The following is a 27,898-nucleotide window of genomic DNA, read 5'->3' as shown; positions in this document are numbered from 1 at the left end:
CATATATAGGAGTAGTTTGTTGTACCACTGCATGGCAGAACATGGAAGGAGATGAGCAGATACAAATATCAGACTTTATTGACACATCACAGGATTACAACCATCTGACTTTCCTTGCCTAGAAAAGTTTACAAACGCTGTGTAACATGCAGCGATCTAGCTGTGTCTGCATTGACTAGCACGGATCTGACACACCAGCCTCCTACAGTTTAAAAGAGCCAAATGAAAAGATTCCAAACTTACTTTCTTCACAATACACCAAACGTGCTCCTCCACCGAATCAGACTATTGCTGCAATGACATTTAACTGGGACAGAGCACTGCATTTCCCGGCGGCTGCTCCAGACAGTGCAGGATGTACATCAGTTGTAAGGTAGAGCCTGGCCACAATGCTCTGCCACTGAGTGGACACAATTTTACTTACAGTTCTTAAACAGTGGGTCGATGGTGGGATCTAAAGGGCGGGTGGCTTGGCTGTAAATTAACAAGTGAAACTCTGACAATAACCTCCAATGCTCCTTGGGCCACTCTTACGACACGTGAACATAACCACACACTCTCCTTACACAAGACCCTAAATTAATGCTGTATGTGCTTGATACAATAACCATCAATAGTTAAAAGTGTGCCTTCTGCTAAATCTGACCATGACCCATGAGGCTCATCTTCTCCAGTCGTTAGGCTTCATATGTAATATTTATTGCACTGCACAATGAAAGAAAAAACTCTTAAGTGTATTGAATCACTGCAGATACTACCAGACAGACATACTGTACTGGGGTGGATTGTGAGGCAGAGGAGGGTGCTGAGGCTGAAGTACAGACAGAGAGGAGGAGCCATGGACTAGATAAGGAAGTGTGTAGCGCTGGAATAGGTGGCTGCACTGGCAGATTATTTGCGTTACGGTCAGTTTTCTTATTACAGGAGACGTGTCCATTATCTGTTAGCGTCACATCCAAGTTCCCCAGTGTATGCTCATTTACTTAAATCCTCTTGCCAGAGCCTGAGTTTTTCCTGTAGTCCAGTAACCCAGCTCCTCCATGTGTCTTGTGTGCCCCTCCTTATAGGTTCCAGGGCCAAAAGTGGTTGTATCCTAGAGCCACAGACATCAGTGAAGGGAGATGCCTGTTCCATCAATGCTGTGGTGGTCACAGACCTTTAGTTAACTATCCTCCCACTGAACCCTTTCTTATCCTTACATGCCTGCAGAGCATCACACAGGGATTTACAAAGACACCAACACAAGAAACCAGCTTCAGCTCCCCCGGGCATCTGGGATTGAGCACTAGACTTGTTGAGGTGCATAAAGACTAGCGATCCACTCCAATCTCGTGAAGTAACCCGAGGGAGGATGAGAAAGGGTTGAAGCGTCACCCAAAATGTTGTGGGAGTAGTCTCTCCTGTGGGGTAGGAGATGGTGACTATTGCGTCTGTAGTTTCCAGATGTCTCTCCACAGTCCCCACCTCCACGCTATACTGCGTCATCAAAATGCAGTGAGGGAATATAGAATGGAGCACCAGAGGCAGGTGGCGGCCAGAGTAGTAGAGGCTGAGCTGCTCCTGTTTTGCACAGCGCCGGGACCTGGTGGAAGAAAATATCCGTTAAAAGTGCAGAGCAGTAATTGTACATTGGATTCTCTCTTCTTTTAAGGGGAGATGACACTAAATGAACTTGTCAACTCCCCAAACAAAAACACCTGAACATGAACAAAGCCTCATTGTGAGACCAACGGTAAAAGTATCTATTTACGGATGTGACACAGAGCAGCAGTGGCCATGAATAGGAGAAGACAACAAGTTGTCGTAATTGAAATGAGAAGCAGAGTCTCCGTCATAATTGTATTTACTGATGTGTGTTAAAGGGAATCTAATTACTTCTCTACTTCCTGCCCGACATGCAAATAAATTCTTCCTGCAAAGAAAAGGCCGTGTCTCCTCCATCGAGACTCATTAATTTATAGGTCCACGCGGTGCACGGCGCCGCACCAGAATTGCAAACCTCGAGAAATATGAATATGCAGCGACTGGTAAAGAACCACTGCTTCTACAAACAAATTACCGTAATAACATGTGGATTTTAATGCCACAGTCATTGAGTAAAGACTGCGACATCCAGAATTTCATGTGTATCATTATATAGATATATAATATATATATATATATATATATATATATATATTATATTATATAACGGATTATTAGATGCCTCATCCCAAACTCAAAATTTATGAAGTTCTTACGCAAAGTCTCGTGAGACTTCGCGAAGCAATAACTTCGGCTCATTGGAGCCAATACATTCTAATACTGTACGGAGCTTCTGCTCTGTACAGTATTGAAATAAAGTTTTATGTGAATCGACTTCGGATGTTTCATCCAAAGTCAATTCGCTCATCCCTACTTACTACTGAGCAAATGTGATTGGAGAAAGAGCAAACCATAGGGGAAACAGTGAACAGAACCCACCCATAAGAACATTTTCTAGAAAATGAATAGCTACTAAGCAGCAAACTGTACAAAGCTCATGTCACACGTATGCAACATCTCCGAACTGCACAGTTTCTCATTGCAAAAAAATTAAAATGCAGCAAGTGTGAGCTTGGCCTAATTCAAGTAACAAGTTTTTTTTCTGTGGAGAGATGGAATATACAAAGAACTGACTGCAGATAAGTGGACTAGACACAGGGCAGACAGGTGGACTAATCACAGAATGGGCTGTAGACAAGTGGACTACACAGAGGCCGGACTTGCAGACAGATGGACTAATCAGCAGAATGGACTAAAGACAAGAGGACTAGACACAGGCTGGACTTGAGGACAGGTGGACTTATAACAGAATGGACTGTAGACAAGTAGACTAAACCCAGGCTGAACCTGCAGACAGGTGGACTACACAAAAAAGGACTGTAGACAAGTGGACGAGACAGAGGCCAGATTGTAAACAAGCAGACTAGATAAGCGAGCTAAAAGTGGACTAAATAAGCGGGCTAGACACAGGCTAGATAAGTGAACTAGACACAGACTGAACTGTAGACCAGTGGACTAGACACAGTGGAGTGTACTCAGAAGGTCTCGGGTCTAATAGTAGACTTTATGCCTATTTATGAGCCACAGATCTAATATAGAAACGCTGCAGACAATATGAACCTGTTGGACATTTAATGAATATCTGAGTTGGGAGTCCCTTTCCCACGCATTGACTCACTCACCGTACAGGATGACACTGGCATTGCTGTTCCCCAGTTTATTTGATGCCACACATGTGTAGTTGCCATAGTCCTTCTCAGATACGTTAAAGAAAGTCAGGATGGACATGTGGTCTTTGTTCTCAATTCTCACCCCATCCAGTCCATTGGATAACCTGCAATGAGCACAGACATGTTATATATATAGAAATAATTCCTAAATAACAGCATCGTGGACGTGCTGAGAAGAAACCCTGGGAGGATGGTGGTACCTGCAGACACATTATAGTTCCATTCTCAGTTAAATCCATAGTTTGTGTCACAGCATGCCCAGGGCATTCGATTGAGTGTCATCATTGTGAATAGCTGGTTCTGGCACTGTGGCTCTACACACAGTACGGCTAATGCTGACTCCATCCCTGCCCTCCTCTTTACCAGACCATGTCCACACTCCTGGTTATGCTTTGTAAAGCATCTGGTGGGGATAGGGGAGCACTATATAACAGTAAAGCCACCCACAACTCCTTGCAGGCTGATAATTCCTGTTATAAATATTCACATTTTTCAAAACCACAGTAAGAAAATTCAAACTCCTTGCAGCAGCTGCGGTTCATGTTTGGCTCAGGCTCAGAATAGAGATGCCAAAAGAAAATGCAAATACCCAATAAACGATTCAGCAGCGGCCGCAGAATGTGAATTAATTCCTAACGCCAAAAATAGACCCAGAAGCTTTCTATTTATAATGTGCCTTCCTTTTTCAGGCTCGTTGCAGATCACAGGAGAACATGGTGATCAGCTCTGGACAGACAGATGACCTCATATCTGTGGCTCTGGACTAAAACTGAAAGACAAGACCAGAAGGATCTTAACATTCTTCTTAAAGGGACACTGACAGACCTTCTGAGCATAATTAGCTCTTTATATGCCCCCCTAGGTCTTAAGTTCCCAATTCATATAAGTATTATCCCTGTGCGCATTATGAAACGTTAAAAATAATCTTTATAATCACCCGTCCTTTCTGCCCAAGGGGCATTCTTTGTGCCGCATTTGTGCCCAGCCGCGTCCCAACTGCCGGATCCTTAGACACGCCCATCTCATTAGTATTCACTTGGCGCAATGTGATCCCGGCGAACGAGGGTGCCGGGCGCATGCGCAGGATCTCCGAATGTCGGGGACTGGAAAATACCGCCCAGCGAAGTGAATACTAATAAGATGGGCGTGTCTAAGGATCCGGCAGTTGGAACGCGGCTGGGCACAAATGCAGCACAAAGAACGCCCCTTGGGCACAAAGGACAGGTGATTATAAAGATTATTTTTAACGTTTTATAATGCGCACAGGGATAATACTTATATGAATTGGGAACTTATTATAAGACCTAGGGGGGCATATAAAGAGCTAATTATGCTCAGAAGGCCTGTCAGTGTCCCTTTAAGCTTCCCCAGACATTAAACTGTCTCTGATTGAAGAGTTCTTCTGTTTTTCTAGGACAGAGTCTCTCCTTTGTGTCTGGTATATCATCTCAACTTCGTTAAGTAAGATGTCCGGCACAACAATGAACATGACTGGCCTGGTTCCGAAAGAAAAGACACAATCTTCTAATCTCAGGGTGTTGTACCAGTTGCCATGTCCAAGGCACTTGAATGTTTACTCATGACAGTGGATAGTAATGCGTTCACATGGTCTTAAAGGGCCATTAATATCAGTAGCCCTGACAAGTTGCCTCTGGAATGAGAAATAATAGTTGTGTACTATGATCGTTTTTTTTTTTTTTTTTTTTTTTTTTTTTTTAAGCACAGTGGTTATAATGATTAGAATCTCTTTGGGTTGAGCAGATCCCATCATTCCCTAGTGTAATGGATCTCATAATGATCTGATCAGCAGTGATTGGTTGGAACCTGCAGACACAGTTTGGTGGCCCTCGTCCTGGGACTCTCCAGCATCAGTATGATTTAATGGTGTATTCCCATCTCAGACATTGGTGGCATACCCTAGCAAAATACCATCAATGTGAGATAGTAGCGGGTCCCACTGCTAAGACCTGCTCCTATCTTCAGAACAGCCCCCTCAAGGTGAGAAAGAGCAAACAGCGCAAGCACAGCCACCCTCCATTTACCGCCATGGGAGTTCCAAATATAGCCAAGCACTGGCTTGGTTATTTCCAGCAATCCTATAGTGGTGAGTGGAGAGGTGGCCGTGCTTTTGCAGTGTGCTCTCTATTCTCTTTTATGGCTGAGTGTGCTTGCTCGGCTATTTTCATAAGTTCCACAGAAGTAAATGGACAGCGCATGCGTGATGCGCCTTCCTTCACTTTGGAGGGTCCATTCTGGCCATTTTTGTAATTCTTCTCGGCTTCTCATTCTGTGTATTGGGTACAGGTCTAGGGTGGAAATGTGAGGTATCGCACTGGTCTGATCTAGTTCTATGTGCAGCTTCATAAATGGACTTATAATGTGAACATAGCCCAAATTCCATGATTTTCGTAATGGTTATTAGTCAAGAAGATAGAAGAAAAACAATCACCTGGTGTCTTCTTTATACCATTGGAATTCAGCTAGGGGAACAGCTAGGGCAGAGCATCGAAGGGTTCCCTTATGTCCAACTGATGCCCCTGTGTTTCTGGTATCAGAGATATAAGGAGGATCTGTGGAGGTAATAACAGTCATACAGAATATTCCTCAGAGTCAACTAATAACACGTTTGTGCTGTGTAGGGGTATATACTGTACATACAGTATACACTCACCTCATAGTAAATTATAATCATAACTGATTTTTTTATAGTTCCAATATATTCTGCTTGGCTTTACAGTAGCAGTAGGTTTTATTTCTGCTATGACTGAATTATAATTAAACCGCATGATCCTATTCATTGGGGACAGAGGGTGCACCCCATCCCGCATCTGTTTCCATTAAGGCAGGAATTATCCAGTAATATTTCATTGCAACTAAACTTTCTTCCGTGGTTTAGTAGCTTTTGGCTAATGAGCACCTATATATTGGTCTCTTTAATGTGACAGGTTTGAGGGTTTTCACTCTGTCTCTAAATTTAACCTATTGGACAAAATACATGGAGGATACTCACAGTTGACTGTGACTGTAACACGCCGGACCGCAGGAGCTGCCACTTCGTTGGCTGCGCTGCATTCATATTGACCTGACTGTTCTCGGGTGATTCCAGTAATTTCCAAATATTCATCGTCACTCACAAACCTATGCGCTGAAGACAAAAAGAGACCATTTACTGCAGTGAATATAAATAAAGATAATAAAATGGGTATAAATGTTGGGTTATGTGGAGCACACCAGGGAGCAGCTTGCAATAAACAGGGTGACTGAAGCTTTATGTATCTATTGTAGGTATAGTCTGAAGGAAATCTAGGTGGCTGCTAGTCTTGCCTAGCGTTACTTCAGCATCCTCCTGTCCCAAGAAAGGGTTACATGTACAATACAATTCTGCATATTCCATTTCCGTCTGATGGTCAGGGTAGTGAATTTATTGCCGGTGCTGGGAGGGCACTGCACCAAAGGCACAATAAATCATCACTGACTCTGATTCCGGGATTGACATTAATTCAGAACAATCTGTAATTACCAAAATGTTCTAAAAGAAACCATTAAAAATAAGCACAGACGTCTCTCACATGGACACCCAAACCAAAGAAAGACGCACCAGAAAAGAAACATGGCACATATACTGAACGGTTTTTCAGTTCTTATTTATTAGCTCTGTACTGTCATTATTACTACTATTAATGGTGGCTTCACTGTCTGCATCTTACTGGTCAGTCACTGTACCACCATGTACTGGATGGTGAATGTCTCTGTAGACCACGTCAGGGGTAAATGTGCCGAGAGGGGTGGATTCTCGGACACCTATAATAAATGTCTGGCAACTTCTATATATGCTTGTTGCTGGTTTTTAAATACTTTTCTCTAGTTAAAAATTTAGGTCAAGCAGAACGAGGTGTAAGAAATGTGTGGATTCTGCAGAGCACTAAAATTGAGTGTCCATAGGGCCAGGGGGTCTGTCAATGACGAGTCTAAGATGGTGCGGTTCACAAAGCATCAAAAATCAGATTATATAACACATTTCCAGCACCTGGGCAGCACAAGCACTGCATGAGTGCAGTCTCTTTCAGTTATCTACTGCTTGAGCCCGTTAACCCATCCAGAGAATCCCTGGAGATTAGTTTCTCTTTTAATTTGTGGCATCTATCATTCCATGGTCACATTTCTTCAGATGTTAACCCCACAATTCTGCACTGAGTGGGGTGCTGGAGCCCCGTCTTGATCATTTACTGGTTTAGTCAGTGTGTATTGCCTCACTGGTCTTCAACAATCATCTATATAAATGGCAGTGCCCTAAACCATACCAGAAGATGCCAGCCTCAAACAGGACATGGCCAGCCCCATCTCAATTCTTTTGTGGTACCTTCAGGGCTTCCTTCATTCCTTCTTAATTCCCCACGCACTTTAGCCGCCATGTCTAAGAGCCAGAGCCTCGGTGTGACTCTACCGAGTGACAGAATGGGGACAGCAGACAGAGTAACTCTGATGCCGGCAGCTCAAGGGATCTTGCAGAGAAAGGAGAGTGGAAATAGAAATGTGTAGAGTTTTAATTAGATCTTACACTTAATATGCAAATGTTCTCGTCCTTCTCAGGTTGGCAAAATGAGAGTTTTATTTAAATGTGTGGAGGGTTTAGAAGAGCTAATTAAGCAGGAGATAGGAGGCAGAATGCACAGAGCTGCTGCTCTAGGATGACATGAGCCTCTTATCTGGAGGTCTCAGGAAGGGGGTAGGGTATCACAGACTGAGGGGGCACAGGTACACTATGACATGAGGGGGTCATGGAGGCTGACTGTGATTATGTCTGATTATCCTGGAATTATCCATGTTCATGTGGATGTACAAGCTCATCTGTAATGACAACCCCAGGCTCCTGCTAGATCCCTTGTTATCTGACCTTGCTGTGAAGTTCCTCGCTATAATTACTAAGATTAAATATTATGCTCCAATTAAAACCGACCACCAAGGGAGTAGCAAGAGAAGCGTTTGTGAATCTTTACACGAAGGAAGCACAGGAACAAATGAAAGTATCATTTCTCCAGCAGCTGGGAGTTCATGGACGCACCCATTCCCCTCTTTGCAAGCCATATACATATAGTGCATTCGGAAGGTCTTGATTATTTTTTACGATTAATCGAGTAATAAGAAAAAATGAATTAATAGACTGTTGTTTTCCTTTATAAAACCTCATCAGACCTCCTGCCATCAGTCCCCAACACCCTTCGTTTTCCCCTGTGCAATCAGCCTAAGTGCATTAGTTTCCCCCAGTGCCATCAGCTCCACTATCCCCCAGTGCCTTCAGTATACTGGTACATTCACAAGACCAAAACAGTTCTGCAAACAGGGATACCAGCCGTGTCAGTTCTGCATTTCGCGGAACGCACACAGTCAGCCCCATGATAGAAATGCCTATTGTCCGCAATTGCGATCAAGAATAGGACATGCTCTATATTTTTGGTGGGGCCGTGTAACAGATCTATGGATGTGGACAGCATACTGTGTGCTGTCCGTATCTTTTGCAGCCCCATTAAAATGAATGGGTCCGCACGTGTTCCGCAATAAGTGGACCCATAAACCGGTGGTGTAAATGTACCCTAATACTGTGCGATCCTGTGAGAGGAGTTGAGGTCAGCACGGGACCTGTCACGGACACACGTTCACTGGCGCCTGTCTGGCCTTATGTGCTGCCAACAGTGATTCGGGCTGAGGTGCAGGGTCACTAGATTCTGCTGCCCTCAGGTAGGGCACATCTAGCTGGTACACCATAATACTGGGCACCTCTACAACTACTGACCAGAAACAATAGGGCACTAAGGACAGCGCTATCTATCCCAGTGGGGAATTTTAGTTACAATTGAAAATGCTGAGTGAAGAGTACCACATGCAAGGCTGTACTTGTCATACACATAGGTCGCCATATTGCTTGCCATCTCCAGAAGACCAGCTTGCAGCCTGTGACTTGCAAGCAGAGCGCATAGGTCCAGACACCATGACCCTCAGCCTGAGCACCAGTCTCCTCCACAGGATGGTGCCACCTTCCTTCCCTATACATGCATGCCAGCCTAGTGGCCCCAGCTGGTACATTACAACCAGACCTAACCAGCCATGAACAGCAACATCCTGTTCACATTGTCGTATATGAACGCGCTAGTCACCTGGTGGCATTTCTTCTTAAGCTGAGACGCATCTAACTAGACCCGGCACACTTCTGGCTGCGGCAGGGCACGGGCAGCAATGGAGGAGGAACACTAAGCTAGTGTCACTGGCCGCCTGATAGACTGGCTCTGAGATGCAGTTTTCAATTTCCCGCACTGGGTCCTTGCTGTGAGCCTGAGGTGTCCTGCGCCCTGCCTGCACTGTGTGGACTACAGCCTAGTGGTCCGTGTAACTGCCTGCTCTCCGATACTGAACATTGTACTTGAAGGAGAGAGGGAGACCCTGCTATGATTGGAGTACACAAGCAGTCAAAGGACATTGCAGGTCACCACGGGTGACCACGGAGCGGTAAGCAAGCGCTTCACTCACACTCCGTTGTCACATGACACAAACAAATCCTCTATGCAAAAAAATTTGCATCAAGGATTTTTGTGTGTCAAATTACTCAATTCAATCGAGTAATCGTTCCGGCCCTACACAGGTGCCCTTATTAACCCCTCTCTTCCCCCCGCCAATAACTTTATACATACCATTGCCAAATCACAAGTGCCCCAATTAACCCCCCCGCCAATAACTTTATACATGTGATTGCTAAATCACAGTTACCCCCATTTCCCCCCCCTGCCCCGCCGCTAATTTGCCTTTCCTGGCAGTGCAGCATGCGCTGACACGTGGAGACCGCAGAAGAAGAGTCTTCATCCCAGCATGCACTGGGACCTAACGTCACACACAGCGTCAGCCAGCGCGCTGACGGTGTGTGAACGCAAAGCCCTGCAGCGCTGTGCCGAGTCGGGAGGCCACGGAGCGGTGAGTGAGAAGCTTCATTTCACTCACGCTCCGTGGTCATGGGATTTAAACGAATCCTCCATGCAGGGAAACTGCATCTAGGATTTTTTGGCCTAAATTTAATTGATGAATCGTTTCAGCCCTACTGTCAACATTTCCTAAGTCTTCACTTCAGTCTCCATGCTCCCGCTGCGCTCCGCTATTTACAACCCAAACCAGATTATGGGTGTAGATGAGCTGCAGCCACAACACCTTGCATAGTGCTGTGTGCTGTAAGATCAGGCAGATATGTAAACACCTACTACACCCTTACCTGAGCTGAAAACACCACCCCATTTCACCCCCCATTATTCCCTTGCTGCTTCCATCTATTGTTTCTTCTCGCACAGCTTTAATATGACAAGCAGTAGAGTCTGCCTGCTTTTGGATTGAGAGCATTGACCAGTCCATTCCAAGATCACATGGGTTTGACATCACAACTATTTGGGCAGGGATTATGAAAGAGGCCATTATGGGAGGCCTGGTTTTGATAACAGAGGATCCAGTCTCTACAGAGGGCACAGGCACATGGCCATTCTGACAATCTCCAGAGTGAGACAGAAAAAGTAGAGCAAATACATTACTAAGTTGCAGGGCCTGGCAGGGGAAGCTCAGGGAAATGGAAAAATGTGTACCTGGATGACCCCTTTGATGAAAACCTGATCCAGAGAGCTTTGGACCTCAGACTGGGCCAAAGATTTACCTTCAACAGGACAATGATCCTAAGCACCACAGCCAACACAACAAAGGAGTGGCTTAGGGACAACTTTGCAAATGTCCTGGAGTGGCCAACCCAATGAAACATCTCTGGTGAGACCTGAAAATGGCTGTCCACTGTCGTCCCCATGTAACCTGACAGAACTTGAGAGGATATGCAGAGACAAATCCAGATGTGCCTAAGACTAGAGGCTGTAATCACTGCCAAATGTGCTTCAACTAAGTACCGAGTAAAGGGTCTGAATTCTTATGTCAATGCACAATATTAGGTCTCATTCAGACGGCCGTATGCTATCCGCAAAAATGCGGATCCGTTTTTTTTGCGGATTAGATGCTGACCCATTCACATCTATGGGGCCCTTTTCTATTCCACGGTTCTGCAAAACAAATGAAACATGTCCTATACTGGTCCATGAAAATCAGGACATGGCCCCATTGAAGTCTATGGGTCCGCAAAAATACTGAATGCTATCCATTTTTTGGCGGATCCGTTTTTTGTGGTTCTGCAAAAAAACTGATAGCATTCAGTATTTTTGCGGACAGCATAAGTGCGTGTGAATAAGTCCTTAGTTTTTCCTTTTCGATAAATAGCAAAGATTTTGAACATTATGGGGTATTGAGTGCAGAATGATGGGGAAAGAAGTGTTTTTTTGTTTTATTTTAGACAGGACCTCAACATACAGTAACAAAATGTGAAAAAAGCTGAAAAAGTCTGAAGCCTTTCTGTGTGTCAATTGTGAAGGAGTAAAAATGCTAAATGTCAAAATATTTTTGTGCAGATACACCCAAAACGTTATAACTCTGTACTCTGACTTTTTATGCAAATTCTGTAGTGTGGGGCTTGATAAATTCCCCCAACAGTGTACACAGAGTCTTATCTAATGAGTCATATCAATGAGAAAATGTTAAAAACACTCAAGAAGCCCCAGACTTTTGGCATGAAAAAAACATAAAATTCTTGTACTAGATACACATTCTACATACTGTACACACTGTAAGCATCTTTATCTTATGTCGGGTGGCCTACAATCAGATCTAACGATTCACATCAGAATTGATCGGTTCTGTACACTTGCATCATAATTTGTAGGCTGCATACAGTCACATCTGTATCTGCAAGTGAGAATCTGTGGGTCATATACACTTATTTGCAGGTTGCTTGTACTTGCATCAGAATGTATAGGTTGTATGTGCTCACATGGAATCTTGCCTACACTCTCCTCATTATCTGCAGGTTACATACATTCACATTGGAATCTGCAAGTTGCACATACTCACATCATTATCTGAGGATCATGTTCATGCATACTTACATTTTCCAGAATAATGTTTCCACGTCACTGCTGGTTCAGGTCTGCCAGTGGCCAGACACCGAAGGGTCACAGTGCTCCCCTCATTGACTGTAATGTTTGTAGAGATGTTTAGGATTTGGGGTGGAACTGTAGGAAAACAAATTTAAATAGTTAACTCCAATGAAGTAATAGGATAGAAGTCCAATGTAAACTGCAGAATATCAGTTGTGTATCACATGTATATCTAATGCATACATATATCAGTTGTTGCTGGGAATCCTACATTGTGAAGAGGAATGAAACTGGTACAAGAAACTTCTGTAATAAGTGTCTATACTTTCTGGCTGAAACTTCTGTATGAAGTGCAATAATAATGTGTGGTGTTCCTCAGGGGAAAGGCATATGTGTAACTCCCCTACTCCTGGGCAGGTTTTCTTTTTGGTTCCTGGTAATATTGTGCATATAGCACATTTAATATGTGTACATATGATATATACAGCTGCCTTTCTATGAACAGAAGGGCAGACTTTACTACTGCACAAATAAAGCAAATTCTTGGAGCCCCCAAAGATCAGGGAAGCCCATTCTGGCCACAGCAGTTGGCTGAAAAAATGTCTAAAGAGGTGGTCATATCCAGTGGCATACATAGGGCCCCATAGCAAGGGTCAAACCAGGGCCCCCACAAAGAACATAAGGGTTTCTGCCTAAAGCCTTTTCAATGACCCCTGGGCCATTTTCCCACTGCTTCATTTGCTAAAAGTTGTTACTTTAGAGGGTAGAGTCTAGACCAAGTTTTCACCTCCACTAGAAAAGGAGATAATCCCAACTAAGACTGGGCCCCTCTTGCCCTGGGCCCCATAATAGTCGCATGGTCTGGCGATATGGTAGTTACGCCCCTGGTCATATTGCTGAACTGGCTGCACAGGGGCCCAGGGTGATTGGGGACCCATCCCAACTGTAGAGCAGTGGCAGAAGTGCCCAGGTTACACTCCTAAGCTGAGAGTGGGGGTGGCGGTGCAATGCAGGCCCCGACATACAGTAACTTTGCTTGGGGCCCCAAAAACACTGCAGTGTTGGCCTATTGAGAGGGGAGTCCACGTGGTCCATTAATACATTGTAATATAGTATTAATCTGATTGTTCATGATTGTTACTAAAGGCTGTATAAGACAGGCTGATTGAACAGCCCATTGATGGGAATGAAGAATTCCTTCTCAGCAATCGTCTGCTCGCTAGTGTAGGAGACCACTGCTATTACATGCCGTCATCTACTCCACAGTATAGGGAGGAACAATAGCTATGCCATCGCTCTTCCTTATATTGAATCACTGTTCACCAGCACCACGATCTGCCGCCTGCAAACAATGATTTTTTAACCTGTTAAAAGATTTGGATTGTCCGATGAATTATCGTTTGTTTGTTCATCGGGCAATCGGCGGCAGGTGTAAGTCGGGCTTCGGTCACCTATTTATTTAGTAAAACTATAAAATTCATATACAGATGTGTTCAAAATAATAGCAGTGTGTTTAAAAAAGTGAATAAAGCTCAAAATCCAAAGCATTGGGAACACTACACATTCTATTCCGAATCAAAACATGAAGAAAAATATATCAAATTTGTTTTGTTCCTCTAAATAATTGAAGAAAAGTAAATATTAGACTGTTCAAAAAAATTGCAGTGTTTGTATTCTTCTTTACAAACTCAAACATTCACTATATAAACTGAAAAATGTTTGAAGATTTTGCTTTCCTTTGAATCACTTAACTAATATTTAGTTGTATAACCACTGTTTCTGAGAACTGCAGTACATCTGTGTTGCATGGAGTCAACCAACTTCTGGCACCTGTGAACAGGTATTCCAGCCCAGGATGATTGGACTACATTCCACAGTTCTTCTCCATTTCTTGGTTTTGCCTCAGAAACTGCATTTTTAATGTCACCCCACAAGTTTTCTATTGAATTAAGATCCGGGGATTGGGCTGGCCACTCCATAACGTCAATCTTGTTGGTCTGGAACCCAGATGTTGCACGTTTACTGGTGTGTTTGGGGTTGTTGTCTTGCTGGAACTCCCATTTCAAGGGCATTTCCTCTTTAGCATAAGGCAGCATGACCTCTTCCAGTATTCTGATGTATTCAAACTGATCTATGATCCCTGGTATGCGATAAACAGGCCCAACACCGTAGTATGAGAAACATCCCCATATCATGATGCTTGCGCCACCATGCTTCGCTGTCTTCAGTGTACTGAGGCTTGAATTCAGTGTTTGGGGGTCTTCTGACAAACTGTCTCCGGCCACTAGACCCTAAAAGAACAATCTTACTTTCATCAGTCCACAAAATGTCTCTTTAGGCCAGTCAATGTGCTGTTTGGCAAATTGTAAACTCTTCAGCACACGTCTTTTTTTCAACAGTGGGACTTTGTGGGGGCTTCTTGCAGATAGCTTGGCTTCACATAGGTGTCTTCTAATTGTAACATTACTCACAGGTAACTTTAGACCTTTGATCTTCCTGGAGATGATTGCTGGCTAAGTCCTTGCCATTTTGGCTATTCTTCTATCCATTTGAATGGTAGTTTTTTGCTTTCTTCCATGTTTTTCAGGTTTTAGTTGCCATTTTAAAGCACTTGTGATCATTTTAGCTGAGCAGCCTATCATTTTCTGCACTTCTTTATATGTTTTCCCTTCTGAAATCAACTTTTAAATCAATGTACGCTGTTCTTCTGAACAACCTGTCTGGAACGACCTATCTTCCGCAGAATTTCAGAGACAAATGCACTGTAACCAGCATGTACAACATTTGCTGCCTTCCATCCTTAAATAAGGGCAATAATTGCAACCTGTTTTTCAAAGAATGAATGACCTCACTCATTGAACTCCACACTGCTATTATTTTGAACATGTCCCTTTCAATAAGTGATTCAATTACACAGAATCAGCAGGATGCATCGCATGACTGTTGGGTCTGTTGGATTTCTTTTACTCTACTACACCTGCTAGTAAATTATTTGCCATGTAGAAATATCATTTCTACCAAAAACTGTGATTGATCAGGTAAGGCTACTTTGACACCTGCGTTTAGGTGCGGATCCGTCTGGTATCTGCACAGACAGATCCGCACCTATATTGCAAACGCTGGTATCCGTTCAGAACGGACCCATCTGCATTACTCTGTCAAAAAAAAAGTCTAAGTCAAACAGATCCTTCCTGACTTAGGCTACATGCACACGACCGTATTTTGTTTCAGTGTCCGATCCGTTTTTTTTGCGGATAGGATGCGGACCCATTCATTTCAATGGGTCCGCAAAAAACAAGGACAGCACACAGTGTGCTGTCCGCATCAGTATGTCCGTTCCGTTGCTCCGCTAAAAAAATAGTGCATGTCCTATTTTTTTCTAGTTTGCGGACAAGTATAGGCATTATTACAATGGATCCGCAAAAAAAACGGATCCGCAAAAAAAACGGATGCCATACGGAATGTCATCCGTTTTTTTTGCGGAACCGCAATTTGCGGACCGCAAAACACACACGGTCGTGTGCATGTAGCCTTACATTGAAAGTCAATGGGGGACAGATCCGTTTACAATTGCACCATATTGTGTCAATGTAAACGGATCCGTCTCCATTGACTTACATTGTAAGTCAGGACGGATCCGTTTGTCTCTGCATCGCCAGGCGGACACCAAAACGCTGCAAGCAGCGTTTTGGTGTCCGCCTCCATAGCGGAATTGAGGCGGAACGGAGCCAAACTGATGCATTCTGAACAGATCCTTATCCATTCAGAATGCATTGGGGCTAAACTGATCAGTTTGGGACCGCTTGTGAGAGCCTTGAAACGAATCTCACAGGCGGACCCAGAAACGGCAGTGTGAAAGTAGCCTTAGTGATGTCTGACTGCTATTATTTTGAACACAACTGTATAAAGCATATTACAAAAATGATGTACCGGTATGTCATGTGTATTTCTGGAACTGAGTGCCTGCTGAAATCAATCAGCAGCCCCCAAACCGCAGGTAAATTCAGATCTGCGGCTCGCTGCGTTTCCGGGTTATTCGGGTCTCTGGTGACCCGATAACCCAGAACAGGATGGTGATTGGTGGTGTGATAATACATCCTGCGATCCTGAGAGGTGATGGTGACATCACCTCTCAGGATGGCTTCTGATTGGCTGCATGGGCGGGTGGGAGATTTAACTTGATGCAGCTCTGCTCTCCTCCACCTTTCTGTGTCCGGGAGCGAGGAAAGAGGAGCCTGCATCGCATCTGTGCCCAGCCACCCCCTTCTGACCCTCCACAGTGCCATCGGGCACTAAAAGGTTCTTAGGGAAAGGTTAGGCACAGGTTAGGTTAGGCAGGGATATTAAGGGAAAGTTTAGTGGGGGGGGGGGGGGGTTTGATTGTTGCATCACCCTAATCGGGTGTCTGGGGTCCACAAACAGTTTTTACTTTTTATTTTTCTGCGTACGCTGACTGTGGCCGGCACTCATAGCGTCCGGCCACTGTTAGCGCATCGCACACCCCACCGCTGATCAGCTTCAAACAGCATTTTGAGCCTGTGATTCCTGATTTTGTTGGTCAACCAGGAATCCAGATTCCCTGACCAATTTTCTTCTCGTCTTGTCATCGATTTTGGAGGGACGTCCACTTCTTGGTAATGTCACTGTTGTGCCATATTTTAGCCACTTGATGATGACTGTCTCCACTGTGTTCCATGGTATATCTAATGCTTTGGAAATTTATTTTGCACCCTTCTTCTGATACCTTTTAACAATGAGATCTCTCTGATGCTTTGGAAGCTCTCTGTGGACCATGGCTTTTGCGGTGGGATGCGACTAATAAAATTTCAGGAAAGACCAACTAGAGCAGCTGAACTTTATTTGGGGTTAATCAGAAGCCCTTTAAATGATGGCAGGTGTATGCAGACTGCTATTTAACATGATTTTGAATGCAATTGCGTAATTCTGAACACAGCTACATCCCCAGTTATAAGAGTGTGTGCACACTTATGCAACCACATTATTTTAGTTTCTTTTGCTTTCTTCCCTCCACCTAAAAGATTTCAGTTTGTTTTTCAGTTGAGTTGTACAGTTTATAGTTCACATTAAAGGTAAAAAAAAATTTACATCACAGAAACCTGACATTTTAACAGGGGTGTGTAGACTTTTTAAATCCACTGTATATCTATACACAACATTTTTGGGATGAGTATTTGTATTTTGGTACAGGAGATCTAGACTCTCGGAACATCCCATTTAGATTCCCACAATACACCGAAAAGACTTTTGTATGGATTCCCTGTTCTCCAGTTTTCAAAATGGCAGCATCCACTATATATTTGTCATAATTGGCAAATAAAATTTAATTGTGAATATTGTTTATAAGGTTTTCCAAGCTTATAAAAGTATCGAAAATTACCTACATATGTCTGAAGTCTCCTTAAAGGCTAAGTACAGCTTTGGAGTCAAAAAAAATTTATGATTGCATTTAACTTATTTTTGGCTAAAAATCATATTTTATTGAACTGTTCAGTCACAAAGGTTTAACGGATCCGGTATATTTTTTTTTACAATTTTAAAAGGTCTGCGCATGCAGTCAATGCGGCAATTTTACATTCCAATGGGAAAAAAAGGCATACAGGCAAGTGTTCAGGTTTTTGGCTGGAGAGAAAAATGCACCATGCTGCGTTTTTTTTCTCCGTCCAAATACCGTAAAAGGATTGAACTGAAGAGATCCTGATGCATCCTGAACGGATTGCTTTCCATTCAGAATGCATTAGTTTAAAACTGATCAGTTTTTTCCGGTATTGAGCCCCTAGGATGGAACTCAATACTGGATAAATTTGACGCAAGTCTGAAAGTACCACCATAATTCAGAAATAATTATTTTTAAATTTCCGTTAACTTGTCCAATTCTGTGCAGCAGTTATTTTTTATACTGCCAGAGCTTGCTGTGTGTAGGATTACCATGTAAACAACTAAAATGTTGCAGAATTTCTTCCCCCCACCACCCCCATAGACATTGTCTTTTTTACTTTTCCCATTGACGTAGCCATATAAGGGCCTGCTTTTTTTAGATACATGTCAGTAGTATTCTGTGGGTTAGTACAATTACAGCAATTGCAAATATATGTATTTTATTTATATATTTTAAAACTTTTTTGCACTAAAAAAAATTGTTGTGCATCTCCATGTTCTCAAATATAACTAGTTCTGGGCATTATGGCCACGACAATATCAATTATGTATAGTTATTCCTATTCCAATAATAAAGGGTTTGAAGAGGACTTGTCACCTTGCATTCCCCATAAAATATCAGGTCTGAAATATCTTTTCTTATGACTGTATGTTTTTTTTCATTCCTCTGTTATTCTTACTATAAATTTATGGATAAAATAAATTGGCACAGTGTTAGACACAGCAGGGACACACCAGCAACTGTTTACACCCATTTGGTAATATATTCATAAAATTCTAGTATGAATAATGGAGGGACAACACAACATAATGTGAAAATATGCTCCAGAATTGTCATTTCATGTTAAGTGCAATTATTTAGTAAAAGACAGGTGGTGTAAGATCCTCTTAAATAAGTGGAGAAAGGCATTTTTTTTACTGGAGGTTTCTGGGGGGGGCAGACCTGGGGCCATTATTTGGCTTCCATAACAAATGGAAATGTGGCATACGAGTACCTATGAGATGATATCTAACCCCTTAGATGCTGCAGTAGTTATTGACTGTGGCATCTAAGGTTCATATGGCTGGGATTGGAGTGATTTTTGATCCTGGCCTATTGCAGCTGTATGTTACAGCTCACGTAAGCTGCTGATGGCAAAGACTCCGCACCATCATCCCATCATACGTGTACAGCGGGTGTTGGACAGTACTTCCTGACCATGCTATGAATGTACCGCTGATGCTGTAGGAGGGTTAAAAAGGTTCTGTCAACTCTCCTGACAAGGCTGGCATCTCTTCTTCTGCATTGTGCCATTCCTTTGTTGATCCTGTAAGTGTATGAATAGAAATGTCAGGAGAGCAGACCAGTTCTGCTTATCTTCAAAAAACCCACTGACAATTGTCCCACCAGAGCTTTCATCACCATGATCTGCCTGGGCTGACATCCATTCCCCCCGCACTAAATGTTAGCTGTAGATCAGTAATGATTTTAACTGGCAGCTGTGAACACAGCCCGCCTTGATGGACTGTATAATCTGTTGTATGGGGTTAAACAGGTGCACGCAGAGGATTGTTGGATCCATATACCTGCGACACTCATCACACCTCCAGAATATACTGACGCTGCTAGAACCCGAAGGCCTCATCAATGCGATACTTTATCCTTTAATGGCCGTTTCATAATGTCGTATGAGTTTATCAGCTTTTATCGTCTCCCTGTGAAGTGATCAATATGAGTTACAGCAAAATGTACAGAGACACGATAGCCGCGGGAACAGTGAGAGCGGCTCGGCCGTCGCCAACATCTCTCTCTTTATGGTAACTCTCACATTGTTTTCTACAAAATGTGATCCTTTGTCTTGCTTTTGGTTTTGTTCCCACTCTCATAATTAATTTATAGGGCCAATGTGAAGGTGGACCTCCGCTGTGTGGGGAAACATGGACAGACGAGCGTGACCTATGTGCAGGATCTAACGTCTTGTCAGTAGGAGACAACTGGGGCTTTAATTCTTCATGATCTGGAGTAGGGTGATTGCGCGCACAGCCGCTCCCCTCCACATAGTGAGAGGCTCCAATAATTATACATTTCATTTATTTCTGGAATCTGACATACTTGCATCGTTAGCTGGGAATTACCCAATGTAATAGATAGGACGTAGGCAAAAGGAGCCACAATATCTTCATAAAGTTGCATAAATGCCGTGATTAGTCAATGTGATGCAGCATAGAAGGTGGAACTCATAACTTATTACTATACCACCAGATTTCTTCATGACAAGATTTACTAATTCACCTCAGACCCCTTCCCTTGCCAATCTCAGAGTTACTTAGAGCTGCAATCACTATTCTGCTGGTGGAGTCACTGTGTGCATACATTACTTAGCCTGTATTATACTCAAGAGCTGCACTCACTATTCTGCTGGTGAAGTCACTGTACATTTATTACATTACTTATCCCGTACTAATCCAGATTTACATCCTGTATTATACTGCAAAGCTGCATTCACTATTCTGCTGATAGTCACTGTGTACATATATTACATTATTTATCCTGTACTGATCCTCAGTTACATCCTGTATTAAACTCTATGATGATGGCTTGAGCTAAAATCTGCCAGAATTCTCTGCATGTTCATTATTTGGACATAGTTTGCTTTGTGAATTTCCATGTCAGAAAGTTATTACATCAAGCCCAGCACAGTCACCTGATGTAGAAAAAAGTAACTGCCCCCTGTCCTCTAGGAGCTCAGGTGAGTGATAGAGGTCTGCATTCTGGTCTTCAGACCACGTCTGTAGGTGTTGTGGTCAGGCTCCACTTATGCAGTAGTAGTGAAGCTCAGTACAGAGGTGCTACAACCTGTCATAAGGGAGTTTCTGTAGGGGAATAGCGTGCAGAAAATCTACGGCAGTTACAGTAGCAGCAAAGAGAATGAGAACTTCACAAATGTCTTCCACATGCTGTGGAGAGTGCCCACACTGGAATCTGCACCTACATTGAAATGTGATGCAGATTTTGCTTTTGCAACTTTTGTCCACATACGTGGGTTTTCTGCAGTGGTTGCAGTCTTAGGCAATGTTCACACGGACAGCCGCGCCATAATTTCGCACAAAACCCGCCGACGGCCGCGTCCTCGCTGCCTCCCATACATCTCAATGAGAGGCAGCACAGAGGACCGTGGAGCGGCGGCTTAAATCTGTGGCCGCGCCGTGAAAGGACATGTCCATTGAGGTGTATGGGAGGCAGAGAGGACGCAGCCGTCAACAGGTTTTTGGTGAAAGTTCAGTGTGGCTGTCTGCGCCAAAATGCCACTTAAAAAAACCACTATGTGAACGTTTGGAGCGTAACATCATAGTGTCAGGCTCCAGTTCCAAAGCCCCTTCCCCCCGTGTTGTGTTTTTTTGTCATTGAGATTTAGTCCCATACATTTTTTGAAGCCTAGAAAATGTTGCTCCTATCTGGGACTGGATGCCCCAAGGTTACGCTGCCCTGGCCTCTTAAACGCATGAAAACCCAACATCCCCAGTCAGTTTATTGGACAATGATTAGTGCCACTCTGAGGCTCCATCCAACTTGTTACACTATCCTGTGCAGCGTTTGAACCCGACTTCTTCACTTTTCTACATGTTTATAGAAAAGCTTCCAGCATAAGGGCTGCAATAAAGGCTGCTCCATCTGCTTTCACTGTTGCACCTTTTGCAGGTTTTTGCATCTCATAAATCCTGTAGGAAGCGGCTTGTAATGATGAGTCATTTAGGATATGGCCACATATGGTATAAGCCATGCAGACTTTCCTCAGTGGGATTATTTGTGGAAAATCCACAGAGTTTAGAGCAGCGGGAAAGAGGATGAAATTTGAACAAATGTCATCCACACTCTGCAGAATGTTTCTGCAATCAAATCCACACATAACTGGTCAATAAACATGAGGGAGTCACAAATCAAATTTATGAACTTCTCTAAAGATTCTTATTTCAGAGAATCCAAATCTTTGTTCTGCACAAATTGCTCAAAGTAGCACCCCCAATTTCACAGGTCAGAAGACTGAGAAGAAGGCTTCTCACTTTGGTGCGGTTGTCCATGCCAAAATTTGGCTTAAAAAGCTGCTGTGTGGACTTCACTTTAAAGATATCCAGGCTGGAGCTTGACATCATAGTGTCAGGCTCCAGATCCAAAGCTCCTTTGCAACACCATAAAGGGATAGTTTTTGGACCAACTTTTCAATTTAAAAAAAATGAAAAATCCCTTCTACCATCCATTCACCAATAGCCATGTATGTCACTGTCACTCTGACATCACTAATGCTGTCTTGGCTTTAAGAGCTTGAAAGGGGTTGGATACAGTCCTTGGAGACCTCAGATTGTCATACATGACTTTTCAGGGCAATCGGGATGCTTCCGATTCGGACCAGATTCATTCGGGTCGAATTGAGGCTGATGACTGATTCAGCTGAATTTGACCTAAACGAATTTTAGGAAATTCGCTAGTCTCTACTTGTCAGTTTATGCTGCATGGATTTCACCTGTTGCAAGGCCTTATGCCTCATTTACACGTCAGTGTTGCGGCTCTAAACACAGAACACGAGGAGATCTTTCCCTTCTACCTTATGTCTGCGGAGGCTCCACTCCTGGTTTTGGCTCACAATCACTGATGGAAAACACTGACCAAATACTGATGTGTGAATAAGGACTAATGCAACATGTCAGGTCGGTGATACATATGCAGCATGTACACATTGTAATTCACAGGAAAATCTACACAATTTGGTTTCAATTTAGGCCATTTTGAAAAATCTGCAGGGAATGGTTTGGCTATACCTTTAAAGGGGTATTCCGGGTACATCATGTTATTCTCTATGATAGAGCATTATTATTAGATTGGTGGGGGTCCCAGCAGTCATAACCTGGGAGTAACGGCAGGTTGGAAACGCAATTACTGAAGCCATGTAGAAATACTGTTTGAGTGGCAGGGCACCTGCTCAATCTACTGCCCAATTAATTTGGTGGGTTTCAGCAATCAGACTCCCACTGATCTAATAGTTACCCCATACAGTATCTTCTGGATAGAGGATAACTTGATGTAACTGGAACAACCCTTTAACTCCTTAGGGACCGGGCTCATTTTCACCTTAAGGACCAGGCCATTTTTTTGCAAATCTGACCAGTGTCACTTTATGTGGTGATAACTTTAAGTTTCATTTTCTTTACTTCTATAATACATAGTAATACCTACAAAAATAGTAATTACTTTACATTCCCCATATGTCTACTTCATGTTAGGATCATTTTGGGAATGACATTTTATTTTTGGGGGACGTTACAAGGCTTAGAAGTTAGAAGCAGATCTTGAAATTTTTCAGAAATTTTCAAAAAACTACTTTTTAAGGACCAGTTCAGGTCTGAAGTCATTTTGTGAGGCTTACATAATAGAAAGCACCCAAAAATGACCCCATTATAGAACCTACACCCCTCAAGGTATTCAAAACTTATCTTACAAACTTTAGGTGTTCCACAAGAATTAATGGGAAAATAGAGATACAATTTCAAAATTTAACTTTTTTGGCAGATTTTCCATTTTAATAATTTTTTTCCAGTTACAAAGCAAGGGTTATGGCTCAGAAACACCCCATGTGTGGTCGTAAACCGCTGTACGGGCACACGGCAGGGTGCAGAAGGAAAGGAATGCCATACGGTTTTTGGAAGGCAGATTTTGGTGGACTGGTTTTTTGACACCATGTCCCATTTGAAGCCCCCCTGATGCACCCCTAGAGTAGAAACTCCCAAAAAGTGACCCCATTTTAGAAACTACGGGATAGGGTGGCAGTTTTGTTTGTAACAAGGTAACAAGAAATAGCTGTTTTGGCACCGTTTTTATTTTTTGTTATTTACAACATTCATCTGACAGGTTAGATCATGTGGTATTTTTATAGACCAGGTTGTCATGGACGCGGCGATACCTAATATGTATACAATTTTTTTATTTATTTAAGTTTTACACAATGATTTCATATTTGAAACAAAAAAAAAACATGTTTTAGTGTCTCCATAGTCTGAGCGCCATAGATTTTTACGTTTTTGGGCGATTATCTTGGGTAGGGTATAATTTTTTCGGGATGAGATGATGGTTTGATTGACATTACTTTGGGGTGCGTATGACTTTTTGATCGCTTGCTATTACACTTTTTGTGATGTAAGGTGACAAAAAATTGCTTTTTTTTTTTTTACACCATTTTTATTTTTTATGATCATCACCTAAGGGGTTAGGTCATGTGATATTTTATAGAGCAAGTTATTACGGATGTGGCGATACCGAATATGTATCCTTTCTTTATTTATGTAAGTTTTACACAATGATTTAATTTTTTAAACAAAAAAATCATGTTTTAGCGTTTCCATAGTCTGAGAGACATAGTTTTTTCAGTTTTTGGGCGATTATCTTGGGTAGGGTATGATTTTTGCGTGATGAGATAACGGTATGATTGGCACCATTTTGGGGGTGCTTTTTGAGATGTAAGGTGACAAAAAATGGCTTTTTGTTTTTACGGTGTTCACCTGAGGGATTAGGTCATCTGATATTTTTATAGAGTAGGTTATTTCGGATGCGGCGATACCTAATATGTATACTTTTTTTTATTTACTTAAGTTTTACACAATAACAGGTTTTTTAAAACCAAAAAGTCTTTTAGCGTCTCCATATTCTAAGCCATAGTTTTTTTATTTTTTTGGTGATTGTCTTAGGCAGGGGCTCATTTTTTGCAGGATAAGGTGATGGTTAGATTGGTACTGTTTTGGTGGGCATACGCCTTTTTGATCACTTGCTGTTGTACATTTTGTGATGTAAGGTGACCAAAAAATTGTTTATATAGCACAGTTTTTATTTTTTACGGTGATCAACTGAGGGGTTAGGTCATGTGATATGTTTATAGAGCCAGTCGATACGGACGCGGCGATAACCAATATGTTTTTTTTCCCCTAATATTTACTTCTTTTTTTTTTATTACTTTACTGACGTTTTAATTTATTTATTCTTACTTGAAATTTACATTTTTTGGAGGGCAAACTTTTTATTCAACTTCTTTTTCACTTTATTTTTTGTCCCACTTTGGGACTTCAACTTTTGAGGGTCTAATTCCCTTTACAATGCATTCCAATACTTCTGTATTGGAATGCATTAGCTGTATGAGTACATCTCCAATTTTCTCAAGTACCTCATAGGGCCCCTGCCACCTAACCAGGAACTTACTGTCCACGGTCGGCACCAGAACCAAAACCTGATCACCCGGGTTAAAGATCCGAACCCGAGCCTGCCGATTATATACCCGACTGGGCTCGCTGAGCTGCCTCCATATGCTCCCTAACAAGAGGCAACACGTTCTCTATCCGATCTTTCATCTGTGTAACATACTCAATGACACTTTTATGTGGAGTGGGTTGTTGTTCCCACGGTTCCCTTTGGCCACGTCCAATAGACCGCGAGGGTGTCTGCCATATAGCAGTTCGAAGGGCGAGAACCCAGTAGAGGCCTGGGGTTCCTCTCGCACTTCGAACATGAGATAGGGCAGAAGAAGGTCCCAGTCCTTCCCATCTTTAGACACTACCTTTTTTTAACATATTTGTTCATGTTTGGTTAAACCGTTCTTCCAGATCGTTCATTTGCGGGTGGTAAATGGACATCCTGAATTGTTTTATTTGCAGCAACTTACAGAGTTCCCTCATCACCTTTGACATAAAAGGGGTCGCTTCGTCGGTCAGAACGTCTTTAGGTAGTCCTACTCGGGAAAACATCTCCATTAACTCCTTAGCTATGTGTTTGGCTGAGGTATGTCGCAGTGGCTCCGCCTCCGAGTACCAAGTGGCGTAGTCTAGAATGACGAAGATGTGGTGATGCCCTCTGGCGGACTTCGGTACTGAGCCTATGAGGTCCATAGCTATTCAGTCAAACGGTATTTCGATAATCGGGAGAGGTACTCGGGGACTACAGAAATGTGACTGGGGGCTAGTTTCCTGGCAGGTCGGGCAAGACTTACAAAACTCTTCCACTTCTTTGAATATGCTGGGCCAGTAAAACCAGTAAAACCGCTGTAGAATACAATCCTGAGTTTTCTGCAGCCCCAGATGACCCCCGAGAACGTGTTGGTGGGCTAGATCTAACACAAGCTTGCGATAAACCTTGGGGACCACCAACTGTTCAATTGGCTCATCCCGTAGTTGGTTTACCTTTTACAACATATCCTGATGAACCACAAAACGGGGAAACACTGACTCTGCCTCAGGTTGTTGTGGTTCACCATCTACTACTAATACATTTTCCCAGGCGTGGGATAGGGTTGGGTTCCGACGTTGGGTGGAACAAAAATGATCCCTAGAGACATTGAGGTCTGCCAATTCAGGACCCTGCATCAAGTACTCCACATCTCCCACCATCAAACTTAGCGGGGTTGTCTTCCCCTCTTCGACCGAAGAGGCGGTCACCCCTACTGCTGGCCCTTCAGTCTCAGGTTCCCAGGGTTCTGGTCTGCCCCTGAGCAGGGCCACTCTGCTAGGGTTACCCATGTCTCATGGGTATCAGTCACTTTCATAGCAGGCCACGGTACCGGGAAGTCTTTCCCTATTATGAGTTCATAATGTAGATTTGTGGCGACAGCCACCTCGTGGGTCCATCTACCGGCCACTGTAGTTAGAGACACCAGCGCGGTAAGTCTCTGTGAATGCACATCACCCCGACTTTCTGGCCTGTATACTCAGTGGACCGCCCCAGGGTAGCCCTTACTAGGGTCACCAGACTCCCTGAGTCCAGCAGAGACCCACCGGAGTGTCTCCCACTTCCACCTGGCACAAATGATCTAGAGACTCTGGGGTACCTGTTGCACACAGCCTCCTGGCATATAGCAATTGACGGTAGCCATAGCTAGTGTCTATAGGCTCAACCTGATGGGGACAGTCAGCCCTTATATGGCCAGGCACCTGACACCGCCATCAGACTATCGGAGCCAGGTCTGCCGTGGGTACATCCAGGGAGGGTTTTATTGGCTCAAATCTCCGGGCCTGGGGTGGAGATTTCCGGGGTTTGCTGAACCCCCTTCCGACAGAACCCTCCTTTAGCTTTCTGGTAGCTTCATAGCGTTCCACCAGGTCCACCATCTCAAGGGCATTGCCAGGAGACACCTGACCGATCCAGTGCTGGAGAAGGAATGGCAAAGCCCTCCAGAACATATCGGCTAACAGACGATCCAGCATAGCAGTGGGACTCTGCACATCAGGCTGTAGCCATTTTTGCAAGAGGTGAGGTAAGGTATAATACTGGGGTCTTGCAGGCTCAGTCGGGTTGAACGCCCACTGGGCCCGGACCAACACATTCACCCCCAGTCTTGCCAGAATCTCACCCTTGACTTTCTAATAGTCGGCCGCTTGACCGTCCGGCAAGTCGAAATACACCTGCTGGGAATCTGATGCCAGGAACGGAGCGACGACCTCAGCCCACTGGTCACGGGGTAGCTTTTCTCATACATTGCCAGGTAGGTTTCGATGTCGTCTGCGGGGGTCATCTTAGGAATCGCGGCATGGACTTCTTTCTGGACATCGTGGACGTTCAGGGCTGCTCCTGCTGTCTGCAAAGCCATCACGTGTTGTAGCAGCAACTGGTTAGTATCCTGATGCTTATTAGCCTCGCGTTGCTGCAGGTTGGTCTCGCTGCTGTAGATTAGCCTCCATGAGGGCCTTCATAACAGCCTCCATTTTGTCGTGGGGCACTGGATGTATGTAATACAGCTGGTTGCATGTACGACATACAACTGTGCCTGAAAAATACAGAAATCTAAAATATCGGAGTTCATGCCATCCTCACTGCTCTTACCAGCATTCTCCACCAATTGTGGGGACTCACTCTGGTAGACAGGATTAGTGGACGCAGTATAGAGGCAACAACAAGTTCTTTGGATCAAGTAGTTCAGTGTTTTATTCACACTTTAGACAAGTGACAAAACAAGTCATATT

The 27,898-nt window shown here is 43.5% G+C and overlaps 1 protein-coding gene across 1 annotated transcript in view; it reads right to left on the bottom strand.

Annotated features, from left to right (window-relative positions):
- Positions 1 to 93: 93 nt before the first annotated feature.
- Positions 94 to 27,898, bottom strand: part of OPCML (opioid binding protein/cell adhesion molecule like) — a 206,975-nt gene continuing 179,170 nt past the window's right edge. Inside the window, exons 3-7 of the mRNA XM_044278210.1 lie at positions 12,263 to 12,388; positions 6,265 to 6,399; positions 5,704 to 5,824; positions 3,207 to 3,358; positions 94 to 1,582 (exon numbers count right to left, since the gene is read on the bottom strand). Of these exons, the coding sequence (XP_044134145.1) occupies positions 1,485 to 1,582; positions 3,207 to 3,358; positions 5,704 to 5,824; positions 6,265 to 6,399; positions 12,263 to 12,388 (632 nt within the window). The 3' untranslated portion in view covers positions 94 to 1,484. The remainder of the gene's footprint in view (positions 1,583 to 3,206; positions 3,359 to 5,703; positions 5,825 to 6,264; positions 6,400 to 12,262; positions 12,389 to 27,898) is intronic.

This window comes from Bufo gargarizans, chromosome 2 (assembly GCF_014858855.1).
Source record: "Bufo gargarizans isolate SCDJY-AF-19 chromosome 2, ASM1485885v1, whole genome shotgun sequence".
Classification (NCBI taxonomy): domain Eukaryota; kingdom Metazoa; phylum Chordata; class Amphibia; order Anura; family Bufonidae; genus Bufo; species Bufo gargarizans.
Note: the sequence above shows the minus strand (reverse complement) of the source record. Positions and strands in the feature narration are given on the sequence as shown.